The sequence below is a fragment of the Protopterus annectens genome, chromosome 4.part1, assembly GCF_019279795.1.
Source record: "Protopterus annectens isolate FY-2018-M chromosome 4.part1, PAN1.0, whole genome shotgun sequence".
In the NCBI taxonomy this organism is placed as follows: Eukaryota; Metazoa; Chordata; order Ceratodontiformes; family Protopteridae; genus Protopterus; species Protopterus annectens.
Genome location: NC_056734.1, coordinates 699,628,669 through 699,651,921, shown reverse-complemented (window position 1 = coordinate 699,651,921; position 23,253 = coordinate 699,628,669). Strand labels below are relative to the sequence as shown.

Below are 23,253 nucleotides of genomic sequence, written 5' to 3'. Positions count from 1 at the left end.
GTATGGGATCTTACTCATTTTGGAGCACCTGACATCTGGGGCAAGAAAAACTGGAGAACATGGCGTCGGCTGTCAGCTTTGTACTCCTGGCGCTCTGACGTCAGGGAGCATGGCTGAACAGCTGACGCCAGACCCAGACTTTGGGATTCTGGCCGACCGAGGACTGCCTGCCGGCAGGGGAGAACCCTACAGTCATGACTGCAACAGTGAAGACACTCGAACATCTACATTTATGGTAAGTGTACACAACTGTACTATCTCAGCCCCAAGGCTCCTACAGACCTAAACAATGGGGTGCTTCAGCCCCCAAAGGAGGAGAAGACAAATCACAACCTTATAGGAAACAGTCACAATGACTTCCCTCTGCAAATGCCAAGCTCTTACTAGTTGACAACCCCCCTAGGAGGAAAGCTAGCACTTTTTTCAAAAAAGTGGCACACGATCACCCAAGACCAATGGATGTTGAATATAGTTTCTCAAGTGTACAGGTTCCACTTCCACACGCTTCCAAAACCAAAAGGTATGCCAAACCTGCCACAAAATCAATGGGCAGAGGCACAAAAACAGATTGCTGCTCTTATGGATATGGGACCTATTCAAAAAGTTCCACAAGAAGACCAGGGCCAAGGATTTTACTCACGACTTTTCCTAATACCCAGAAAGGACAAAGCATGGAGACCAGTACTGGACCTGTCAATCCTAAACACTTTCCTGGATGTTCCAAAATTCAAAATGTTAACATTACAACAACTCTTGCCCATGCTGGGCAAACAGGCATGGCTAGTTACTTTGGATCTCAAGGAGGCATACCTGCACATCCCAATCAGACAATCGTGCAGAAGATACCTCAGATTTATAGCATGCGCAATGCATTATCAGTTCTCTGCACTGCCCTTTGGCTTATCTACTGCGCCCAGGGTCTTCACAAAATGCCTGGCACCAGTGACATTTTGCAGACAAAAAGGAATTCAAATATATCCCTACTTGGACGACTGCCTTGTTCAAGCAGAGAGCAAGGACATTCTTCTAAAGCACCTGGCGTTTGTAAAAAGATTACTAATTTGCCTAGGGTACAAAGAAAACAAAAAGAAATCAAAACTAGTGCCCTCTCAAGAGATTATATTCCTGGGTGCAAGCTTGAATACAACTACCCAGATGGCTTATCTCACGCCAGACAAACAAAGGCAACTGACTCGTTACTTTCAAATGATGGCAACAAAGACCCAGCTCCCTGCAAGAAAAATTCTGCAGGCCCTGGGTTTCATGGCATCTTGCATTCTACTAATTCCATATGCCAAACTGCATATGAGGAAACTACAATGGTATCTAAAAAGTGTTTGGACTCAGCATTGTCACAGCCTAAAGAAAATCATAACCTTGATTCCCTGCCTACAACAGGAGTTTTGATGGTGGTCCCAGGCCTGTCACCACAACAAGGGACAGCTTTTCACTTACCTACAGCCAGGCAGACAATAACAACGGATGCATCGGATTATGCCTGGGGAGCACATATGGCAGGAAAATGTATTCAGGGCACGTGGCCCAAGGAACAAATGCATCTTCACATCAATCAAAAAGAGATGCTAGCTGTACAGAATGCCCTGATTGCCTTCAAGGACCTAATACATCAGGACAATTATTAATAAAGACGGACAATACCACAGTTATGTGGTACATAAACAAGCAAGGGGGCACACATTCCTACCCCCTATGCAGACAAGCCATGACTTTGTGGAACACAGCACTGACCTACCAGGTACATCTGCAAGCACAATTCCTGCCAGGAACAAAAAATACACTGGCAGACGAACTAAGCAGAAATCTCATGGATCCTCACGAATGGAAGTTAAATCCACAAGTGTTCAACATGATAACAAGAGAATGGGGATGCCCAGACATAGATCTTTTTGCCTCCCCTCACAATTGCCAATTACAGAAATTTTGCACAAGGACTTATCACTCTCAAGCATGGAAAGTGGATGCTCTATCTTTCAACTGGAAAAACCTGACAGTCTATGCCTTCCCTCCGATGCCTCTTCTCACCAAGGTGCTTCTAAAAGTCAGACAAGAGAGGCCAAAAATGATCCTGATTGCACCAGACTGGCCACGCCAGCACTGGTACCCAATTCTAAAGATTTTGTCTCATGGCCCACCTTGGCCTCTACCTCAAATCCCTCATCTTCTGACACAGCAAAACAATCAGATTCTGCACAGTCAACTCAGAACCTTAAACCTGGCAGCATGACAGATAATGTAGCCACTCAGACTGCACCTCTCTCTAAAGCTGTTATGGATGTAATTTTGGAAGCCAGGAGACCCAGCACTAGGAAATCTTATGCGGAAAAATGGAAGAGATTCTGTGCTTAGAACCAGGCACAAGGGCTCAACCCACTGGTCCCTAATATGCCTCAGATTTCACAATACCTGACTGAGATGTTGGACAAATGCCTATCTTTTTCTTCTATTAAAATCCATGCCTCTGCCATTTCAGCTCATTACAGTACGGATCCTCCTATTTTTTCACATCCTCTACTACGACAGTACCTCAGAGGGGCAAAGAATATAAGACCCCCTAGGAGTGCACAAGTACCTACTTGGGACCTCAATTTTGTTTTAGAAAAACTAACATTACCTCCATTTGAACCAGCCAGCACAGCTGATCTAAAATTCTTGTCATGGAAAGCAGCTCTGCTCCTAGCAATAACTTCAGCAAGAGGAGTGTCAGAGTTACAGGCATTGATGGCTGTGGAACCTTTCCTCATTTTTCACCAGGACAGGGTTTCTCTAAGGACGAACCCAACATTCATGCCAAAAGTGGTCTCCAATGTGGCCTTATACCAAACTATTCATTTGCCTACGTTCTACCCAAATCCCCAGAATAAAGGGGAAAGACTTCTACACTCTTTGGATATACACAGGCAGCTACGATTTTACTTGGACAAAGCAAAAGCTTTCAGAAAAACTGAGCAACTGTTTGTAACATATGCTGCAGGATCACAAGGAAAACCTATTACAAAGCAGACCATCTCCAAATGGATAGGACACTGCATCCGCTTCTGTTATGCACACATGGCAAATCTGTGCCTAAGGGCATTAGGCCTCATTCTACCAGAGCAGCAGCCACTTCAGCAGCTTTCCTCAGAGGGGTACCAACCAAAGACATATTGGAAGCTGCAGCCTGGAGCTTAGTGCACACTTTTACCGAGCGCTACCACCTACCTCTCTACTCCAAATCTAGAGCAGGCTTTGCCACTGCAGTTCTGCAGGGTTTGTTAGCCTCGCCAAATCCAACTTAGACCCAGCCACCCTACCTCAGCTTTGGGATTCTACCCAAGTGTAATGACTGCAACAGTGAAACACGATGAACATAGTACAGTTGTGCACCTACCATAAGTGTAGATGTTAGAGTGTATTCACTGTTGCAGTCCTGGTTACCCACCCACCATCTCTCTCTTTGCTGGGACTATTCTGTACTTCTCAACTCTATACAACCTATGTGGTGTATTTGCTTTTAGAAGAAGGAAATGTTTTTAGTAATATATGCATGGTTGTTTGGCATATTTTTATCTTTACAGCCTTCATATCTGGGGGCACCTGACATCTGGGGCAAGAAAACCTAAAGAAAATGGTGTCGGTTGCAACTTTTATACCCCTGGCGCACTGATGTCAGGGAAGAGGCGACAGCAACTGATGCCGGACCAAGACTTTGGAACTCGGGCCGACTACGGGTCGCCTGCCAGCAGGATAACCCAAGTGTAATGACTGCAACAGTGAATACACTCGAACATCTACATTTATGATAGGTACACAACTGTACTTTACCAATACATGTAACCCCGTATGAATTGCAGAATGAATCATTACTGGGCACATTGCGGGTGCTGCAAAGAGCACTTCTGGCTGACATCAAAGATTGAAACAGTACTAATTTCTTGCACTTTAATCGTACTTTGACTTAGGAATGGGGTCCATTTCCATCATGGTATTAGAAACACAAAAGACTTGGAGAAATTAAAAAAAAGAGGCAAACTGTATAATGTCTTGTATGTAGTAAGTGTTACAAACAAAAGAGTGATCTCCTGTATCACCAAAAAACTCGTGTTTTCTTGCTCATCTTCTTTTGTAGATTATTTAAAACTATAAAATTCATCAGATGAGGAACTGAAATCACAACTGCAAGTGATCAAAATGTTTCAAATGATAAAACAATGTCATTTGGTCTTGATACATTTGCAAAAGCAACCTTTAAAGAAGGAAAGCTGCAGCACCAAGAAAACATCAGTTTGGGACGGGAATGTGATATAAAAGAACTTGAGGAAGAGGGAGTGTATAAATATTTGGGAATTGATAAAGGGTCAACAATAAAACATGAACAAATGCAAATAAAACTCAGTAAGGAATATTTTATTTTCGAAGGCTTAAATTAATATTAAAACAGCATTGACATCTACGAACAAAGTCCAAGCTATAAACCAATTTGCTGTTCCTGTCCTAACTTAAGGTTTTGGAGTGACTGACTGGCCCCAAAAGGTGTTGGATAGTTTGGACAGGAAAACAAGAAGGATGCTTCATGCTCATCAAATGATTTATAAACATTGGTGCGTTCCAAGACTGTATATTCCCCATTCTGAAGGAGGTATGGGCCTCCTCGAAATTGATTACTTGTATAGATCTGCAGTAGTGGGACTGCATACATATCTGCTGACCTCATAAGACCCAAACGTAGTGAAAGTTTTGAAACGGGAGAACAAATCTAAGATGACTTCACTGCATAGTTTAGTAGAAGCATATTGGCATGAAGCAGGAATGGAAATCAAACTAGAAGTAGATAAAAAAATCGGGTAGCAACTGAATGTGCCAAATAAAACAAAGAATATAAGGTGAAGGATCAGATGAGAAGGCAGAAAATATGGAAAATGTAGAAATGCAGTTGTGCAAGTATAGGAAACTCTTGGAACAACCTCATATTGATCAGGATCGAAAGCAGGAATGATTAATGAGAGGTGAATTTAACCCAAAGATGAAAGATGGTGGCTCAAGATAGTGAGCTATGTACATGTTGGTTTATTAAGTTCATTGAAGATGTGGGAGATACAGACAAATGTAGGTTTTGTAAAACAGAACTGGAAACAGTTGCACATCTTGTTGCTGGTTGTGATATACTAATGGCAGGACTGTATACTGAAAGGCATAATAATGTAGCAAGACTGTTGCATTGGGGATTTGCAAACATTTTAATACTGAAGTAGCTGAAAAGCACTGGAAACACGAACCACAAAGCAACATAGAAAATTATGAAGTTTATATCACATGGATCATCCTTTACCAACAGTTCAGAAAATAGATGCAAGACAACCAGATTTAGTGGTCCATGAAAAGAAGACAAACGTAGCATTGATTATAATTGCTAAATCCAATGACTACAGTGTGTTACGACAGACACAAAGCCATAAAGTACCAGGATTTGCAGGCAGAAACGAGAGGGCCATGTGGAAGAAAGATACCCAGACAGCTCCAGTAGTAGTAGGAGCAACTGGTCTTGTAAAAAGAATTAACAGTCTTACTTAATATATTACTGATACATGTAACTCCATACAAATTGCAGAAGGAGTCATACTGGGCACATTACGGGTGCTGAAAAGAGCACTTCTAGATAACATCAGAGATTGAAACAATACTAATTTCATGAACTTTAATTATACCTCAGCATAGGAATGGGGTCCATTATCCATGGTGGTGCAGCGGTAGCGTTGTTGCCTCACAACAAGAGGTTCTCCCATTCGATTCTCGGCTGGAGTGTGGAGAGTGCCTTCTGTGTGGAGTCTGTATGTCCTCCCCACGGTTGGGTGGGCGTTCGAAAGACATGCGTAAATGGGCGTGCCTTCGTTGAAAGTTGAACGTCGAGCTGGCACCTCGGTGCTCGTTAAAATGTACTGCCAATCATTAGCGGATTGGAGTTCTGCTGTGGCGACCCCTAACCGGGAAAAGCCGAAAGACCAACAACAACAACACAGGAATGGGGTCTATTCTCGTCATGGTACTGGAGGAAACTGGCAAAGGAACCAATGTATTGGGAACAAATAATTAGAGAGGGAAAGATAATAGAATGGGAAGAAACCAAGAAGACATTTGGTTTGCAGGCTAGTGATTGCCTTCCCTATCAGGGATTGATATCAAACTATAGACAAAAAACAAAAGGGTAGGGGAATCCTAAATGAAAGACCTGTACTGGTTGAGTTTTTAATAGCATCTAGAACAGGAGCTGCTGTTAAAATATGGACACTTAGTTGACCATATAAAATATTGCATGATAACTATAGGAATCAATCAAAAAAGATGAGAAAAGATTAAAGATTGGGAAGATAAATTAGATATGCAATTCATAATGAAACAATAGGAGGACATATCTATGGCTTCCAAATATTCAGTACAATTAAAACCCCAAACAGGCTTTGAATAATTTTTCCTCAGGTAGATGTCAAATGTTGGAGGTGGGATGGGGGAAGAAAGAGGTAACTGGGACCATATGCTTTGAGACTGTAATGAGTTGGCAGACTTTAAAATATCTCTACAGAGTTCTCTGTCAGGAATACTGGGTGAGCTTAAAAAAATGGAATACTGGGCAAGAAAATGAGCATAACCCAGAACATTTATTTTTTGAGCTGGGATACAGGATCTGAATTGCCTAGACATAGTAAAACCTTGTTGAGTTTAATTCTGGTGGCTGCATAAAAAGTAATTACTAGAAAATGGAAATCAAAATCTAAACCAACCATACATGAAGTAGTGAATATTATAGCAGAGATTAAAGAACAAAGATCTCTAGGGGAGGGGTAGGAGTAAATTACATAGATAAAAATGGAAATTATGGGAACAGTACATGCAGAACAATGTTTTGGAAGAGAAATGAGGTTTAGAAGAAGGTAGGAATTGAATAATTTATGTAATATTGCTTGGATTATATGATATAAAACAGTATATGTGATGTATAATGTTTGTAAATGTGAACTTGTTAATATGATTTGATTACTTTTATATAAATTGTTTGCCTATGTCCCAAGTGATAATTCAGTAAAGGTGTTTAAAAACAATTGGGCAATATTGCATGCTTTATGTACCTGAATGGTTAGTTCTAACTTTATTGAAATAATTTTTCATCCATTCCTTGGATATTCCTTTTTGCTGTTTCTTAATTTAATGTTTTATTGTCCTGTTTATGTAGGCCATGTCGATTTTACAATTGAAGTAGAAAGATCTTTGAGAGTCCTTGATGGAGCAGTCCTGGTGTTATGTGCGGTTGGTGGTGTCCAGTGCCAAACAATGACAGTGAACAGACAGATGAAACGATACAATGTCCCCTTTATTACATTTATTAATAAACTGGATCGACAAGGATGTAGTCCGTTCAGAGCTCTTCAGCAAATGAGGTGAGTAATGTGAAACAAAGACATTTGTCCCAGATGCCTATGAAGAGAGGTCTGATTGAAAGAGTAAGATATTTAAAAAAGGAACTGGGTGTTGAATATGTCAAGAGGATAACACCCTTCTTTTGAGAGTTGAAGTGCTTTTTCAGCAATGTTGCAGAGAATTACAAGGCTCAAACAAAGAAATTAGTTACAAATTGTCAGTGATACACAGGTAAGGTAAGTAATATTTACATTTAGCAGCAATGTCTCGGGGAATTAAAAGGCTCAAACAAAGATAGTTACAAACTGTCAGTGATACACATATAAAGGAAGGAATATTTTCATTTAGTAGCAATGTCTCAGAGAATTAAGACTTAAACAAGGTGGTTGCATATTGTCAGTGATACACAGATAAAAGTAAACAGTATTTACATTTAGCATATTTAGCAGCAGTGGTATAGAGTGCTGGAGGTCCTTTGTTCAAGTCCCAATAAATGCATATCTTTCCCATTCATGTACAACGATGGCAGAGGCATTCTGCTTAGGTTCCGAGTAAGTACTAGACAGACAGTTTTCTTTTACCTTAATGAACCAACCTCCAAAAAATATTTTTAAAAGTTTCCAACAGCTTTGGGGAAAGCTGCACAAGATCGGTTTAGGAGAATTTGTAGATGCCCATCTGTTTGTTGAGATCTTGAATGTGGTTACAATACTGCTTTATTTGACTTACTTGTAATAATAATGTATTTTGGTCATACTGCATGCACTGAGATACGAATCTGTCACTTCAGTGTGTCTTGTTAATTTGTTGATTTGATTCAGTCTTTTCATTTTATTTTATTTAAGGAGTCATTAGTTCTCCAAGGCATAGGCAGTCAAGGATGTATAATCTTTTGTAGAACAGAGAACTAAACACAGATAAGCATGGAGGAGTCTGTAAGAAAATGAATATAGGGAAAGGTCTACCAGTCAGTCAGGGTAACTAAGGGATTTAAGGTCACTGAGTTTTTGCTTAGGAATTTCTGGGGTCTCTCAAGTGGAGAGAGTTGCTTTGACAGTTACATTAACAAAGGGGGCATTGTGTTCAATAATAGTTGAAATAAGAGAAGTAAGACTTGTCACAGATGCCCTTGGCTATTAATTTAGTCAGGTAGAAGGATTTTCTGAGTGCACATGATGGTCAAAGGTTAAGGAGCTATTAGCAAGGGTGCTAAAATGTGTGATCATAATCTCTGTCTTTAGAGGTATCTCATCTTTATGGAAGGATGTGGAAAATTCTGCAAGTTCTGTTTATTTGTGGCATTTAGTTTGAGGTCTGTAGAAGTTATTGATATGTTCTAGCCTTCTCTGCAGTAGCTGCGTGAAGGTGAAAAATTGAATAGCGTCCCCTAGTTTGCAGTTGTCTGAAAATTTAGTTAACCAAAGGTAGGGGCATTGGTTTACTAATCTGAGAAGTAAAACCCAAATGGTAGAGGGTCCAGTGCTAAGCTATTGATTTATATCACACTGTACTGGGACACCACTCGTAACATCTTTTTTTACTTAAAGAGCTGGTGCCTTCAACTGAAACGACATAAGTTTGGTTAGTCAACCATTTAAGCTACCTACTGCATAATATATGAATTTAGTTTAGGTTAACACACTTGTCTGTAATATTTACATGAAACCAAATGTTTTATCCAGGTCAAGGTATGTTCTCCATAGTTACTCTTTACTGTTTCCCTGTTCTTTTTGAAGAGCTTTACATTATTAAGGGGTCATGACCTGCCTTTCACAAAACTGAATTGATACAGGTCTAGAAATTATCAGTTTCTGAGTTTTATGAAATATAAATGATGCTTTCTATTGCTTTACATGCAAGACTAATGAGACTGATAGGTCTGTAGTTTCTAAAGTCAGTGGTGGGCCATAGTTGTGTAAAGATATTGCAGCTATTCTTTAACCTTCAGGAGTGTAATCTGTGGAGAAGTTTATGTTGAAGAGGTTTAGTGAAGGTTCAGATCAACCAAATTTGGCACAAATACAATCAGCCTGGATTATCAGGGCCTGTGGATGTGCTGTTCTTAGTGTTTGATAGGGCTGAAAAGGCTTGTTCCCTAGTGATTAGAGGAGCAACGGAGACTGAGGGCTTAAAGGTGAATTTTTGATTGAGGGTGGAATAAAATTTGCACTGAATTTCTCCACTAAGGTGTTAGCTATTGCCTTGTGGTTGAAGTAAGTGGTATTGTCTTGAATTTGCTGAGAACATTGTTGGACATTATTCCTTAAATTCCTAACATACCTTTGGTGTCCGTGGAAATGTTTGTAAGCAGTCAGCTTTGTTTTCTAATGGTGCTCTTAAGTTCTTTACTAGCATGCTTAAATGACTTATTAAGATGGTGGTATGTGATCTGTTATAGGCACTGAATAATTAATGCAGACAGACTGCTTTATCAGTACAGCTGCTTAGGTGAAAATAGAAATTGGCAGCATGAGCGGCAGCTTTAGTTATGGGATCAGTCAAAGGAAAAGTGCAGTATAATTTCTTTAGGTCACTGAGTAGTTGTAGAAAGAATACTTTGGAAATATCTGTGAAGGCAGTTGTATTTTGTTTTTTTCTTTTTTTTCCCTTTGGTATTACCCCCCCCCCCCAAAAAAAAAGAATGTGCAGTTGTCATCCCTGAGATTTTAACTCTTCTCAAAAGAGCTTAATGATTTTATCATAAAGCTAATCAGCCTACACCAAGACTTCCTGATGACAGGTTACAGCAGTTGATTACTGAATTCATCCTCAACTCCATTAGAACTTTAATAGAGGCAGAAGATCCCATTTTGAGAGACCTACCTGGGAGACTTCTACGGCTCAACAGAAACCAACATCAGGAGTCACAGGAGGACAAAAGGAAAAAAGCAGGGCTCTCAAAATTACGGTAAATTAAAAAACATTCAGAAAGATCATGATGACAACTTAGTGGTGATTGCCGACCATAACCATAGCAACAAAACTCCTAGGACCTCATCCTTATTTTGTTTTCAAGAGAGTCAGGAACATTAGGGACTGGGAAGAGTGCAAATTCAGACCAGAGAATGACAATAGAGGAATTACCCCTGTGGCCCTTTTTTTGCACTTAATCCAACTGTATGAGTACTTAGGAAAATCAAAGCACTTGTTCTGATAATTACAAAACTGCTTTTGTAATATACTGTGCAGGGTGTAATGGATGCAGTTATTTATATGTAGGGTAAAACTGTGAATACATTCAAAATATGTTCAAAATCAGGGTGGCACATCAGCTATTTGGCATCAGACTACAGATCCTAAAAAAAAAAAAACACTAGCCAAGCACTGCCATGAAGGTTTCCATTCCCAGTTCCACATCCTGGACAAGCTCATTGTGAGTCCACTCAAAGGAAACAAAAATGTCATCCTAGAAAAAATGGAGTTAAGCTGGCAGATTAGGCTGGATGCCCACCACTACACTGGTCTAAACTAAAACGTTTCCATCAAAATGTGATTGTACTCAGAAAACTAAACCATAAATCGTACAACTAAAAGAACTTTACTGTATAATGCAGGACTTTGACATTAACTGGTAACTAACTTTGATTGTTGCTATTGTTATGAAAAAAAAAACAGTCAGGAAATTAGATCTGTAGATCACTGCATCTACCTTGGTATGGTTTGTCTGGTGAACTATTAACGCAGGAAATGAGCTATTCTGTTTATTTTCAGTTTTTTTTTAATACAATCTCAAGATGTGTACATACCTAAATGGTAGCTGTCAGGAGTTTGAAAATGTTTTTTTACCTCGTAATGTGTATAAACTTAAACAGCAACTTTCAGGTATTTTGAAAATGTTTTCTACTTCTGATTTGGGACTTGCTCTTTCCTTTTATTGTTAACTGCGAGAAAAGGGGGCCAAACACTAGCCTCCCAGTCTGATTAACAGTGTACACCCAGATTGATTACATCAGCTTCTTACATCATCTACCCTGGGCCCAATGGCACCACCCACTCTCTCAAAAGATTGGTTACCTGCCTTGTATTCCTGATCCCTCCAGGTTTCCAGCCCTTTATTTGGCTATGCAGGGAGCTTTCTAACCCTCTTTTGCACTGACTTCACCACCTGGAACCAGAAGAGAGGAAGAATCTGAACAGAAAAGCCCTCAGTAATTGCTAGACCCAGGTAGAGGCTTGATGGTGAAGGCCCCAGACTGGAACACCATAGAACCACACTTTAAGACTCAAGGGCTTTATCCATCTCACTGTGGATACCTCACAACAACCAGGTATAGATGTTCTAGCCACTTGACCTGCATTAAACATAATTTCTGTAGTTTCCAGTACAGGGAAAATAGTTATCCCAGGGCAACACTCCACTCCGCTATATTCTTTACACCATAGACACAGGTTTTCTATGCTCAAAGGAGATCTGAGATTCTTGTTTTGATTAAAGGTTTTGTACAGTCTGCAGTTCATCACTTTGTGGATTTTTATTCCATGGACACAACAAGCCTTTACAAAAGGTTCTAAGTTCTCAGACTGGACTTAATTTCCTCTTACTTGTGTAAATCCATGAACTCTGTAAAAATTACCACTGTCACTTGTTTCCTTTGTAAGCTATTTCTCTGGATGTGTGTATTTTTCAAAAAATGGAAGTCACCTAGTGTGGCTACCTCCCCTGCATATTAAAAGGTCTGTCTTCATCAGGAAGAAGAATGAGGACTGGTCACATTAGTCATGTATATGAGGCTTTTATAAGCAGACACTGTAATCCTTTTTGCCAAACAAGAGAAGATTAGTCTTTCATCATGGATTTCAGGAAATATTAGCCCCATAAAAGTGGGCACAGCCTGCATATGATACAAGTATTGATAAGGACAAGTCGGACTGGAAAAAGTTCTCATCGTCTGTAACTGGCTGTAAATAACTGACTTGTAGAATGTAATGCATCAGAACAGGAACTCTCATCCAACTACCTACTTAATTGAATAAACTACTTGAAACTTCAACAAGTTGTCTTTATTCCTCCCACAGAGAGGGCAACTGAGAGTCTCTTATATCGGCTAGCAAAAGTGATTTTATCTTTTTATCCTTTGTATTCTGTTTCTTGTTTGTCCTGTCTCCCTCTGGGTCACAGGTGGGATACCAGACCTGACTCCAACTTTCTGGATTACCTCTGTTTAATGTTTTAAGACAGAAGAGTACGAATTTTTTTGGTACTGAATTAATAAGGGAAGATGATACACAGGAGGGTGAGCAAGAGGATGTATATTACTGAGAGCAATATCAGGGATATTGTCATCAAGTGTCTGTCCAAGGTAGTTAACCATTTACAAAGTTAAGGAAGTACTGGCCATGCTTACCATTTGTATTGTACATGTGCCAGTTTATTAATGGATAATTAAAGCCAACCAGTATGAAAATGTTTGGATTTATAGGGATATCATTTAGCGTATGAAGAATGCAATCATGATCAGCTGAAGGAATGGAAGGAGGTCAATAATAAGTTATGATGTGGTATTTGACATTATTAATGGCAACTTGAACTTCTGAGAGCTCAAAGTTTGGGTCATGAGGAATCTGCCAAGAAATTATAGGATTTGTGATGAATACTGGTACTGATTGCTAGCAAGTCTGAAAGGTTGGTTGGTGCTGAACCCAGGAATATAAGGAGTGCTTTCATTACATTGAAACCATGTCTGAGTAACAACAAGGATATGAAGATATTTGAGTTGCAGGAGAGCTTGCAGTTCAAGCAAAAGGCTTCTGGCATTAATTAGAACCACCTTAATGTGTTCTAAATTAGAATTTACTGAGTTGAAAGGTCCAGTAGACTGATCCTGCCTAAAAAGACAGTATATGTGCACCAAATGATTCAGTCGTAGTGCAAAAGCCCTGGTAAGAGAGCTGCAGAACCAACCTGGCAAAGTAGGAAGGCTTGTCAGCCATCTTGTCCCAAGCTGTTAAATACTGTGCCTCCTTGAATTAGTCCATTTAATATCCAATTATTGAAACCAATTATCTTGTCTTTGAAGCTCTGCATCATTCTTGATGATGGCAGAATGACATTCAAGACCAGAGTCTTTCCTGCCTTGTACAGGTACATAACAAGGTTCATTATATCCTTCTGTCTAAAACACCTAAGTGCATTCACTTCCAAAGTGGACCACTACCAGGTTGCAGTTACATTTGTCAGGATGGAGAAATCTGAATTTCCTTGTTACATCACAAAGTTTGGCTTGAGAATGACAGCCAACATCACCCAATTGTTATTAAGCCTGGTGAGAGTGGTGTCAGTCAGTCTGACATTAAAATAACCACTTATCAAATCATTATCATAGGTGAATACAAATTTAGTAGACCTTGAGAGATTAGGGCGTGTACTCATTTAACTCTTATAAATATATCTGCTGGATACAGAGGTGCATGGTGAAGTAGGGGGTGCAGTAATGTGGAGTAGTGGCTGAACTTTTTTGACTCCTGTGTTTGAAAGGCATGGGAAGTGAATCCTTAACCTCAGCCTATGTAGGTGAATGGATGTGTATTGTGTCATGTGTTTGTGGGGTGTGGTCCTTACCAAACGTGGCATGAGTTGAGGGAGGCGTATCATTTCACTAAATAGTTACATGTATCCCATGTTGAATCACTATGAAGCAGCTGCTGCATACCTTCAAAATACTACATTTTATGAGGATGGATAGAAAAGGGGATACCAAAGAGATATAGGTATAAGTATAGGATCTGATGCTGTTCTTCTCATTCTGCTTCACGTTTGGGTCTCGGATCCGACCTGGCCACCCTCCACAAACTTAGCTTCCAGTCTCAAACTCCTCCCCTACTCGTAGTCCTCTCTGCCTAGCCCAACCTCCCCAGATCTTGTTTGCTGCCGGTGTGCCCAGACATGATTTTCCAGGCTCAGATAAGATTTCATTTTTTTTCTATTAGTTTTTGTCATATTTGTATGTTCTTTGATTATCTTTTGATACTGCATCTGTTTCCTCCCCTCTTCTATAGTGGTCGCTAGTTATTATTGTTACTATAGTTATTATAGTTAGTTGTTTAGTGTGTTCTGTTTGCTACAGATAAGTCTACTGGGTTCAAGAGGGCCCCAAATGCAAAAGAAAGATTCCGCACTCGGATGCCAATGATCATTGTGTTTATTGCCTAGGCCAGCTCATCTGGTCTCAACTTGCAGCATCTGTGAGAGATTCAACCCTAGGGCTTTGCAAGAGAGGAGAAACAAAGTTATCTTGAAGGGTCTTTTGCCTACTTCTGCTCCTTCTCCAGGGGCTCAACCCCGCTCCAAGCATTTTATCGGATTGGAGGTGAAGAAAAGGCACCTTAAGGAACCGAGAGTGTCTTTGGAGCCAGCTGCCAAAGCTCTGAAAGTTTTGGATCTGACTATGTTGGCACTGAGGCCTATGTCGGCTCCGTAGGATCTGATTGACTTAATGGCTCCGAGTGAGCCCTCCACTTCGGCAGTGCCTTCAGATCCTAAGTCTTTGTATTTGAGTAGTGTCTTTGGATCCATAGGTCTCCAGATCTGCAGCCTTCTTGCAGGTGTCCAGGGGGATCCATCACTTCAGTGTCCTCTACTATGCCAGCTAAGATAGTACAGACTCCCAGACATTCTCGCCCGTCTTTGTTGGCTTATTCTAGATCCTTTCAGATTCCTTACCTTGACGTAGACAGTATGGTGATATCTATCATCAAGGCCCAGATTCAGATTGGGGTTCTTCCTGCTCCATCCTCTCACGAATCCAAGCCAGCCCAGCCTGCACCTTTTTCTCCTTCTCCGACCCACATCTCAGTTTCGGAGCCCCAGGACAGTAGTCTTCCAAGGGATTCAGAGTCTGATCAGAGGGCCTTTGCTTTGTCTACTCTGACTGCTGCGTTGACAGCCTCTGCTCTCAGTTCCTCAGATCAGAGTGCATCCTGGATCCGAGGGGAGAGGTTCAGCTCCAGTGCTATCAGACCAGTCCCTTCCCCTCAAACTTGGCCCCTCAATAGCACAGTGTCCGGTTCTGTCTGGGAGTCGGGGTTCTGGTGGGCTGCCTCTGTCTTCCTCTGTTACTTTGGCTCTGGGGGGGGGGTCAGTGTGAGCTCTGGGACCCTTAGCTTTTCAGGCACTGGAAAAGGTTTTCTCTCTCAGAAGAGTGCCGGGTCCTTTGACTGCTGCTCCACCCTTATATGTCCTCTCTGGATCGGGGCCTTGGATCTACCATTCCTGGCCAGGGTCAGCCTGTCTTGAAGGAGGGCCTCCAGCCTGCTCCACCAGAGTTGGCCCCTTTCTCTTCCATCTCCTCCCCTGAGTATCCCATGTAGGAGGAAATACAAAAGGACGCACGTGGACTCCTCTATAGAGTCCCTCACTGAAGATATAGATTGTGATGAGGGAGAGGGGTCGCCCAGAATGCCACTGGATGATGTCTCTTTTGCAGACATCGTAGAGATCTTGAAGATAAAAGTGGCTGGTCTTCCAAGGCCCCTCTTTGGAGGAATCTGTATTCCTGGCGGCCTTTGGGACGGGGCAGTTACATCTTGGGTGGTCCCCCCAGCGGATGCTCTTGTTGACCTGGTCGCCCATCAGGGAATGGAAGGAAATGGACACCTTAGAACCAGTTTCTAAACATCCAGATAAAATTCTTTCACCCCCAGAGGACCATACTTTTTGGAATAAGGTTATCCTGGTTGATGCTATGGTGCTGGCAGCTGCTTCCAAGGAGGAGCTCGCCCAACAGAGCTCCACTATCCATTTGCCGAACAGGGAGTACAGAGCAATGGACAGGTTCAGGAAGCATGCTTATATCTCGGCCACTTTTTATTGAGGGCACTCAATTATCTGGCAGATTTTACTCGCCTCCAGAGAGTTTTGATCAAGGAACTCTCTGATTCTCTAATGGAATCTGTGCCTAAGGGAGAGTTCGATAAAATTCCACAAAGTTAGTTACTCTCTCTTCTATAGCTAACTCTTCCATGAGACTAATTTCCCACTCAGCGGTGGGTTCTTCTAGAGCAGCTGGCATTTGCATCGCGATGTGTCACCATGCTTGGATGAGGCTGTGTGATTTTGCGGAGCCCTTTAAGGTGTTGTTTGTCAATGCCCCCTTCAAATGTTTCTCGCTGTTTGGACCATCTGTTAAGGACACCCTGACCCGCAGCAAGCCAGAAGATAAGATTTTGTCTGCCATGGGGATTAAGTTTTCTACCCCTCAAAGAACCTACTCTAGGAATCAAAGGGGGGGGGGGCTAAGAAAACTTTTTGTCATAAGTCACATGATTCTTTTCCTGATAAAATTAGAGAGTTCTCCTCCAGAGGCAGAGGAGGAGGCTATAATGAGAGGCACCATCCTAGAGGTAGAGGGGACCTGCAAAAGCAGGGCTCTAGGAAATCATTTCCCGACAAGCATTTTCAGCACTCCTGAAGCCCTGCCTGACTGTTTTACTCTGGAGGTGGTCAGGGGTTACTTTTCTCTGCACTCAAGCACCTGGGCCCAGGTCACTACAAATGATTGGGTGTGAATCATTACATCGTAGGCTACTACATTCCCTTTTCCCTTCCTCCTCCAAATATACAGAAGACACTCCCTGACGTTCCACCCAGTCAGGGGAAGCTGGCAGCTAGAGAAATCACAATGTTGCTGCAGAAAAGAGTCATCTAAGTGGTCCCAACTGATCAGAAAGGGTCCAGAACTTACTCTTGTTTCTGTTTGGTGCCAAAGAAAACAGGGGAACTATGGTCCATTCTGGACTTAAGCAGTCTCAACTTGTATTTTAATGGTTCAGTCCATCTTCCCTTTGCTGAGGAAGGACAACTGGATGTGCTTGGTGGACTTCAAGGGTATGTCCTATCACTTAAAAATAGACAGGCATTCCAGAAGTCATCTGCGCTTCCACCTGGGAGACAATTACTTCCAATTTCGAGCCCTGCCATTTGGCCTCACCACAGGCCCTCAGGTGTTTACCAAGTGTATGGCAGTGGTTGCAGCTCATCTGCGACTGTAAGGGTTTTAGATATTCCTGTATTTGGACAATTGGCTCCCGACTGCCCCCACTCAATGTCAACTTTGTCAGGCCAGAGATTATCTTGGCTGTCTCACTTTCTAGGCATTGCTATAAATTTGGACAAGTCACAACCAATGCAGATTCAGACCTTGGAATTCACTGGAATACAACTTAACACTACTATTCAAATTAATGCTTTGCCATGACATCGTAGTGACACTTTGAAATCTCAAGTCCAAGCCATTCTGAATTTCCCATCTTCTCCAGCCAGGTCGATTCTACGCTCTCTGGGATCTATGGCAGCTGCTATACTTTTGGTTCCACTTGCCAGGTACTCTATGCTCATTTTCCAATGGACACTATCTGTTCAGTGCTCTATTCTACACCAACCCCTATCTGTTCCTATCAGACTGACAAACATCTGCAGGTTCCATCTGCGGTGGTGGATTCATGCAGATCTGCCAGATGGCAGACTCTTCTCCCTCCCCTTACCCTCAGCCACTGTGACCATGGACGCTTCCCATCTAGGGTGGGAGGCATTTCCAGGGGAAGATCGTCCAAGGCACATGGACTCCGATAAGAGACCAACCTGCATATCACTGTCTTGGAGACGAGAGCTCTCCTTTTATTGTTGCAAACATCCTCCCTCCAAGGACTATTGCTGTTAATAAAAACAGCATGTCACTAGTCTGGTACATCACAAGCAAGGTGGAACTCGATCATACCCTCTTTGCAGAGAGGCCACGAGAGACTGGGAAGGGGCGATCTCTTCAAACCGCTTTCTTCTTGCAACCCATGTACTGGGGAAATCCGTCTTGTTAAAAGACAGGCTCAACAGGTGTATTCTGATGCCTCAAGAGTGGTCCCTCAATCAGTCAGTAGCAAACAAAATGTTCAACCATTGGGGTCTACCCTGCTGCGACCTCTTTATATCCCTGTACAACAACAAATGCAGCAGTTTCTTCACAACGAATCCCCCTTCTGAGGATTCCCCGAGGGAAGTTCTGGTCCATTTATGACCTCCAGGACTCCTGTACACCTATATCCCCTCTTCCTTTGATTCCATGATTTCTTCAGAAAGCCAAATGGTTGAGGTGGATGGTGATCCTCATTGTCCCCTTTTGGCCTCACCAGGTGTGGTTCCACTTCCTAACATTCTCCATGGATGCTGGAACCCAAACCAGACCTCCTTTCTCACCCGACGCTAGGACACCACCCCAGTCTCTCCATTGTCAAGTTAACTGCATGGTTTCTCCAGTTCCTGTGATTGCTAGAGAGTCCAGGTTTTTCTCTCCTGTCAAAGCTACTCTTCTGGCCTCTCAGAAAGCATCTACAAAGAAGGTGTACAAGAGTAAGTGAAAAAGGTTTTCCATTTAAGCAATGGACAAACACTTTGATCCCTTTTCAGCTCTGATTCACGCTATTCTGTCATTTTTAAAATCTTCATATTAGCAAGGTTCTAGTTTTGCTACCATTAAACTTCAGCTAGCGGCCATTTCCAATTTCCATTCAGGATTGCCTTCAGGATCTGTTGCTTCTGCTAAGTCATGTAAAGCCTTCATGAAAGGTGTTTTTCTTTTGAGACCTTCTATCAAGCATCCTACTCCTCCATTGGATCTCACTCTGGTTCTGCAAGCCTTGACCCAGAGTCCTTTTAAACTGGCTTAGGAATGTGACTTGAAGTTTTTGTCATGGAAATCCACTTTTCTTGTTGTTGTTGTTTTTTGTTGCCATCACGTCAGCGAAAAGAGTATCTGAGTTGCAAGCACTCTCTTCCAATCATCCCTACATCATTTTCATAAGGACAGGCTTTCCTTTCATACTAATCCTTTGTTCATACCAAAGGTGGCTACCTCTATCAATATCAGCCAATGCATTCAATTGCTGGTGTTCTTTCCTAATTATTCTACTAAAGGGGAATACCTTTTGCATTCCTTAGATGTTCATAGGCAGCTCAAGTTCTACCTGCATAGAACAAAGCAGTTCAGAAAGTCGGAACAGTTATTTGTTTCTTTTTCTCCTAATCGTAAAGGTCAGGCCATTTCAAAAGTAACAATTGCAAAGTGGATTACGAGCTGTATCTCCTTTGTTTATGAAAAGAGTGGTTGGCAGTTGCCTGGTCCTCCAAAAGCTCATTCAGCAAGAGCCATTGCTGCTTCAGCTGCTTTTTCTTCTAGTATCCCCATTGATGACATTTGTGCTGCAGCCACTTGGTCTAGTTCTCATACCTCACTATAAATTAGATGTCATGCCCAGGAGCAGGGCATCCTTTGTTCATCGGTGCTACGCCATACCCTTCCTTGAGGCCTCCCAAGAAATGATTTAGCTGGGGACTCTGACCCATATGTGAAGAAGAATGAGGAGGACAACATCAGATTTATTAGTTATGTACTTACCATAACTTGGTGTCTGTATTGTCCTCTTCTTGTTCTGCTTCACTTTCCTACCCAACCACCCCCCTCTTATTTATCTGTGGTCCTAGAGTATTTGGATTAGCCTTGTTGGAACCTTGTTTCCAGGTTGAGCTGCTGGTTATCTTTCTTCTCAATTTTTTGGGGGGTGGGGGGCAGCAAACTCGATCTGAGGAGGTTGGGCTAGGCATAGAAGATTATAGGTAGGGGAGGAGTTTGAGCCTGGAAGCTAAGTCTGTGGGTGGTGGCCTAGTCGGATCCAAGACCCAAACGTGAAGCAGAATGAGAAGAGGACAACACAGATACCAAGTTGTAGTAAGTACATAATTAATAATTTTAATGCTTACTGTTAGAAATCTTAAAACACCAATATGGAAAATGATATACAAGCTCATGAAACACAAAATGGAGAAACTAGTTTAATTTGGATATGATATGAATATGGGTGTAGCAGCACTAGAATCCATTTAGTCTTAACAGACATTGTATTGCTCTGTAAATTGTGTATCTGTTATAGAGGTGCCAGGTGCAAAGGGCAACAGTGAATCACTACTTATAAGCTAGACAACACCACTAGAGGCAACAAAAAGAAACCGCAATAAGCTACTTTTTGATTAGAATATGCTGTAACACAAAGCAAAATACTATATGTTAGATAATCTTATAGCAACATGTTACTTAGTATTTGCAAATAATGAACAGTGAACAGCAGTGCAACAGTGGTAGTATGAAATTATGTAAAATGTTGTTGTTGTCTTTTGACTTCTCCCGGTTAGGGGTCGCCACAGCGGAACTCCGGTCCTCTAATGATTGGCAGTAGATTTTCACGAACGCTGAGGTGCCAGCTAGACGTTCAACCTTCAGCGAAGGCACGCCCATTTACACATGTCTTTCGAACGCCCACCCAACCGCGGGGAGGACATGCAGACTCCACACAGAAGGCACTCCCCACACTCCAGCCGAGAATCGAACGGGAAAACCACTTGCTGTGAGGCAACAACGCTACCGCTGCACCACCGCGGCTTTTATGAAAATATATAAAATAATAAGTAAAATAGGTTGCTGTTCTTCATCTTAACTAGTATCAGCACTGAGGAGCAGTTGCAAACATTAAAGCCTCATGGGGACAAAAATGTCTCATTAATTGCTTGCATGTAGTGCATGAAGTCATAGATGCCATAATGTATGTTTAATTTGAACAGGCCTGACAAGGATTGCTTAACTAACTAAAGTCATGTAATACTCATGGTGTCATTACAACGGAGTACATGGATGTGTGGGCAAGTCTGTTGGACTTCTGAACCAAATTAGTCAGTCTGTATGCTTCTACCCATAGCCAGAAGACAGTTCTATATTCTGTTTCTGGTAAAGGGAAAGACTGCATCAACATTGCCAGTATTTGTCCTTTGGAACTTGAGTACACATTTAGGTAGTGTAAAAGATGTATAAAATACACACAATCTCAACAAGACTCCTTGCTTCTCCTTACAATTTCATAAAGTCCATACCATAGCAGTTCTTATAATGACTTAAAAATAAGCATGGCTTTGGGGTTGATTAAAAAAAAAAAACCACTAAAAGACCTTCCATAAATGCTCACAAAACTGTCACCAATCAGAGAATGTCTTAATAATGTCAAACACCCAATTAGAAACATAGGAAAGGAACACCTTATGTGAAACACAATAAGGTGACTTTTCATGTTTAACTCATTACAGCAAGTTCTTAAAGGGAAAATATACTGATCTTCCACTTCACACTGTCATAACTTGATTGCATGTAAGAAAGGGTATAAATAGTCAAATATTTTAATGACTAAGATCAGAAGAATGAAAATGTACCACAGGATTAGTTGTGGAAACATCACAAATGTCACTAAAACAGTCTAGGATCCTTATTCTTATCTGACAAGTAGTCTTTCCAGTGTAATATTTAAAAGAGGGATTGCTCAAGCCGTAAACGAGCACAACTTTGTAACACTCTTTGCACCTGTGCGCAACAACTTGCGTCTATTTCATGTGTAGTAATAAAATGTATAAGGGCACACAAAATGTTCTTTACATAAAACCTTTATATTCTGATCAGTTGCTTGATTAGAGAACATACTGAAATGGACTAAATGGTCTGTTAATGAGGGTGAATTACTCTAAGAAATCTTAAGTGAATCCCTTAGAATACTGCCACATAGAATCTTATTACTGAGAGCAATGTACCAGAATGTTTTAATAATCTGTCTTTATTTTTTCTCTGTTTCAGAATGGAATCAGCAGTCCTATAGCTAGGGCAGGGTGAAGATGGTGGTTGCCCCTGGTGAAAACTATCAGGGTGTGCAATCTGTATGTGTTGACAGTGGTGGAGTCCAGTACTGGCTTCATAAATGAATGGCAGTACTGCATTTGTGGTCCTAGATGAAGCACCAAAGCTTTCAATATGTAGTGATTTAACTGTAGAGCAGAAGTGATGTTTTTGTGCCTCTCTAGTAGGTACCTCAGAATGATTAGGCCAGCAGCAGATGTTCACCCTCAGCTTGGCCTATTGCCTTCTTCATCTTCCAAATCAGTAGTTAGCTGCAGGTTGTTTGGATCACAATACAGATCTTATCCTTCTGCACTATGGAGCTGACTTCCCAGGTACCTATCTGACTTGTATCTTAGTTATTGAGGTGCATGCTGCAGGGGTCTGTGCATATCACAACTTTATAGAGGGCATAATCGAGGAAAAGTGCTAGCTGACTAAACAGTTTTTTATGGCTTTCTGAATCTTTGCCCTCCTTTAAAGAACACTTATTTTCTTTGGGACTTGAACTTCATGATTTACAGATTTGTCCATCCCTTGTTTAAACTTTCTGGTTCAACAGCATGTGAGTTTAGCTCTGGGAAGACAGTGCTCTTGTTGGTGGCTTTCATTTCTGCCTGCAGGATCCCTCAGCTGCAAGCCCATATCTGTAGGGGAAACATATTTGTTTTTTTTTTTTCACAAGGAGGATTTACCCAGACGTTTCTCCAGAAAGTGATTTTATAACTGTCCTAAAATTATTCTGCTTGTCTCCATTTTCTTTCCCAGGGTAGAATCCAGGAGAGGGATAGTTGATCCTACACTGGATGCACACATTCATTTTTGATTCTTAAAGAGACCAGTTATTTGACTCTTTCACTGCCAGTAAAAAGGGGCTTACATTAGCTAGTAGAAGCCCATTCAATTGGATTAAAGCAGCACTGTCTTTCACCATAAGGTGACTAACTGCCTCTTGAAAATTGCTGCCAAAGGCAAGTCCTTCATAGGTGTGGAAGCTTTGGGCTCTTGTTTCAAGCGTGTCTTATTGCAGATGTTTGTGCCACTGTGTCTTGTTCTTAGTTCACATTTACACTCTGCATTGCTGTTTAGCATGTTATTCAGGAATCGGACCTCTTTTGGTACCTCATTGCTTCATCAACTGACCTTCTGATTT

At 41.5% G+C, this 23,253-nt stretch overlaps 1 protein-coding gene across 1 annotated transcript in view; it reads left to right on the top strand.

Annotated features, from left to right (window-relative positions):
• Positions 1-23,253, top strand: part of GFM1 (G elongation factor mitochondrial 1) — a 1,399,365-nt gene that overhangs the window by 151,624 nt on the left and 1,224,488 nt on the right. Inside the window, 1 exon segment of the mRNA XM_044070477.1 lies at positions 7,223-7,427. Within this exon segment, the coding sequence (XP_043926412.1) occupies positions 7,223-7,427 (205 nt within the window).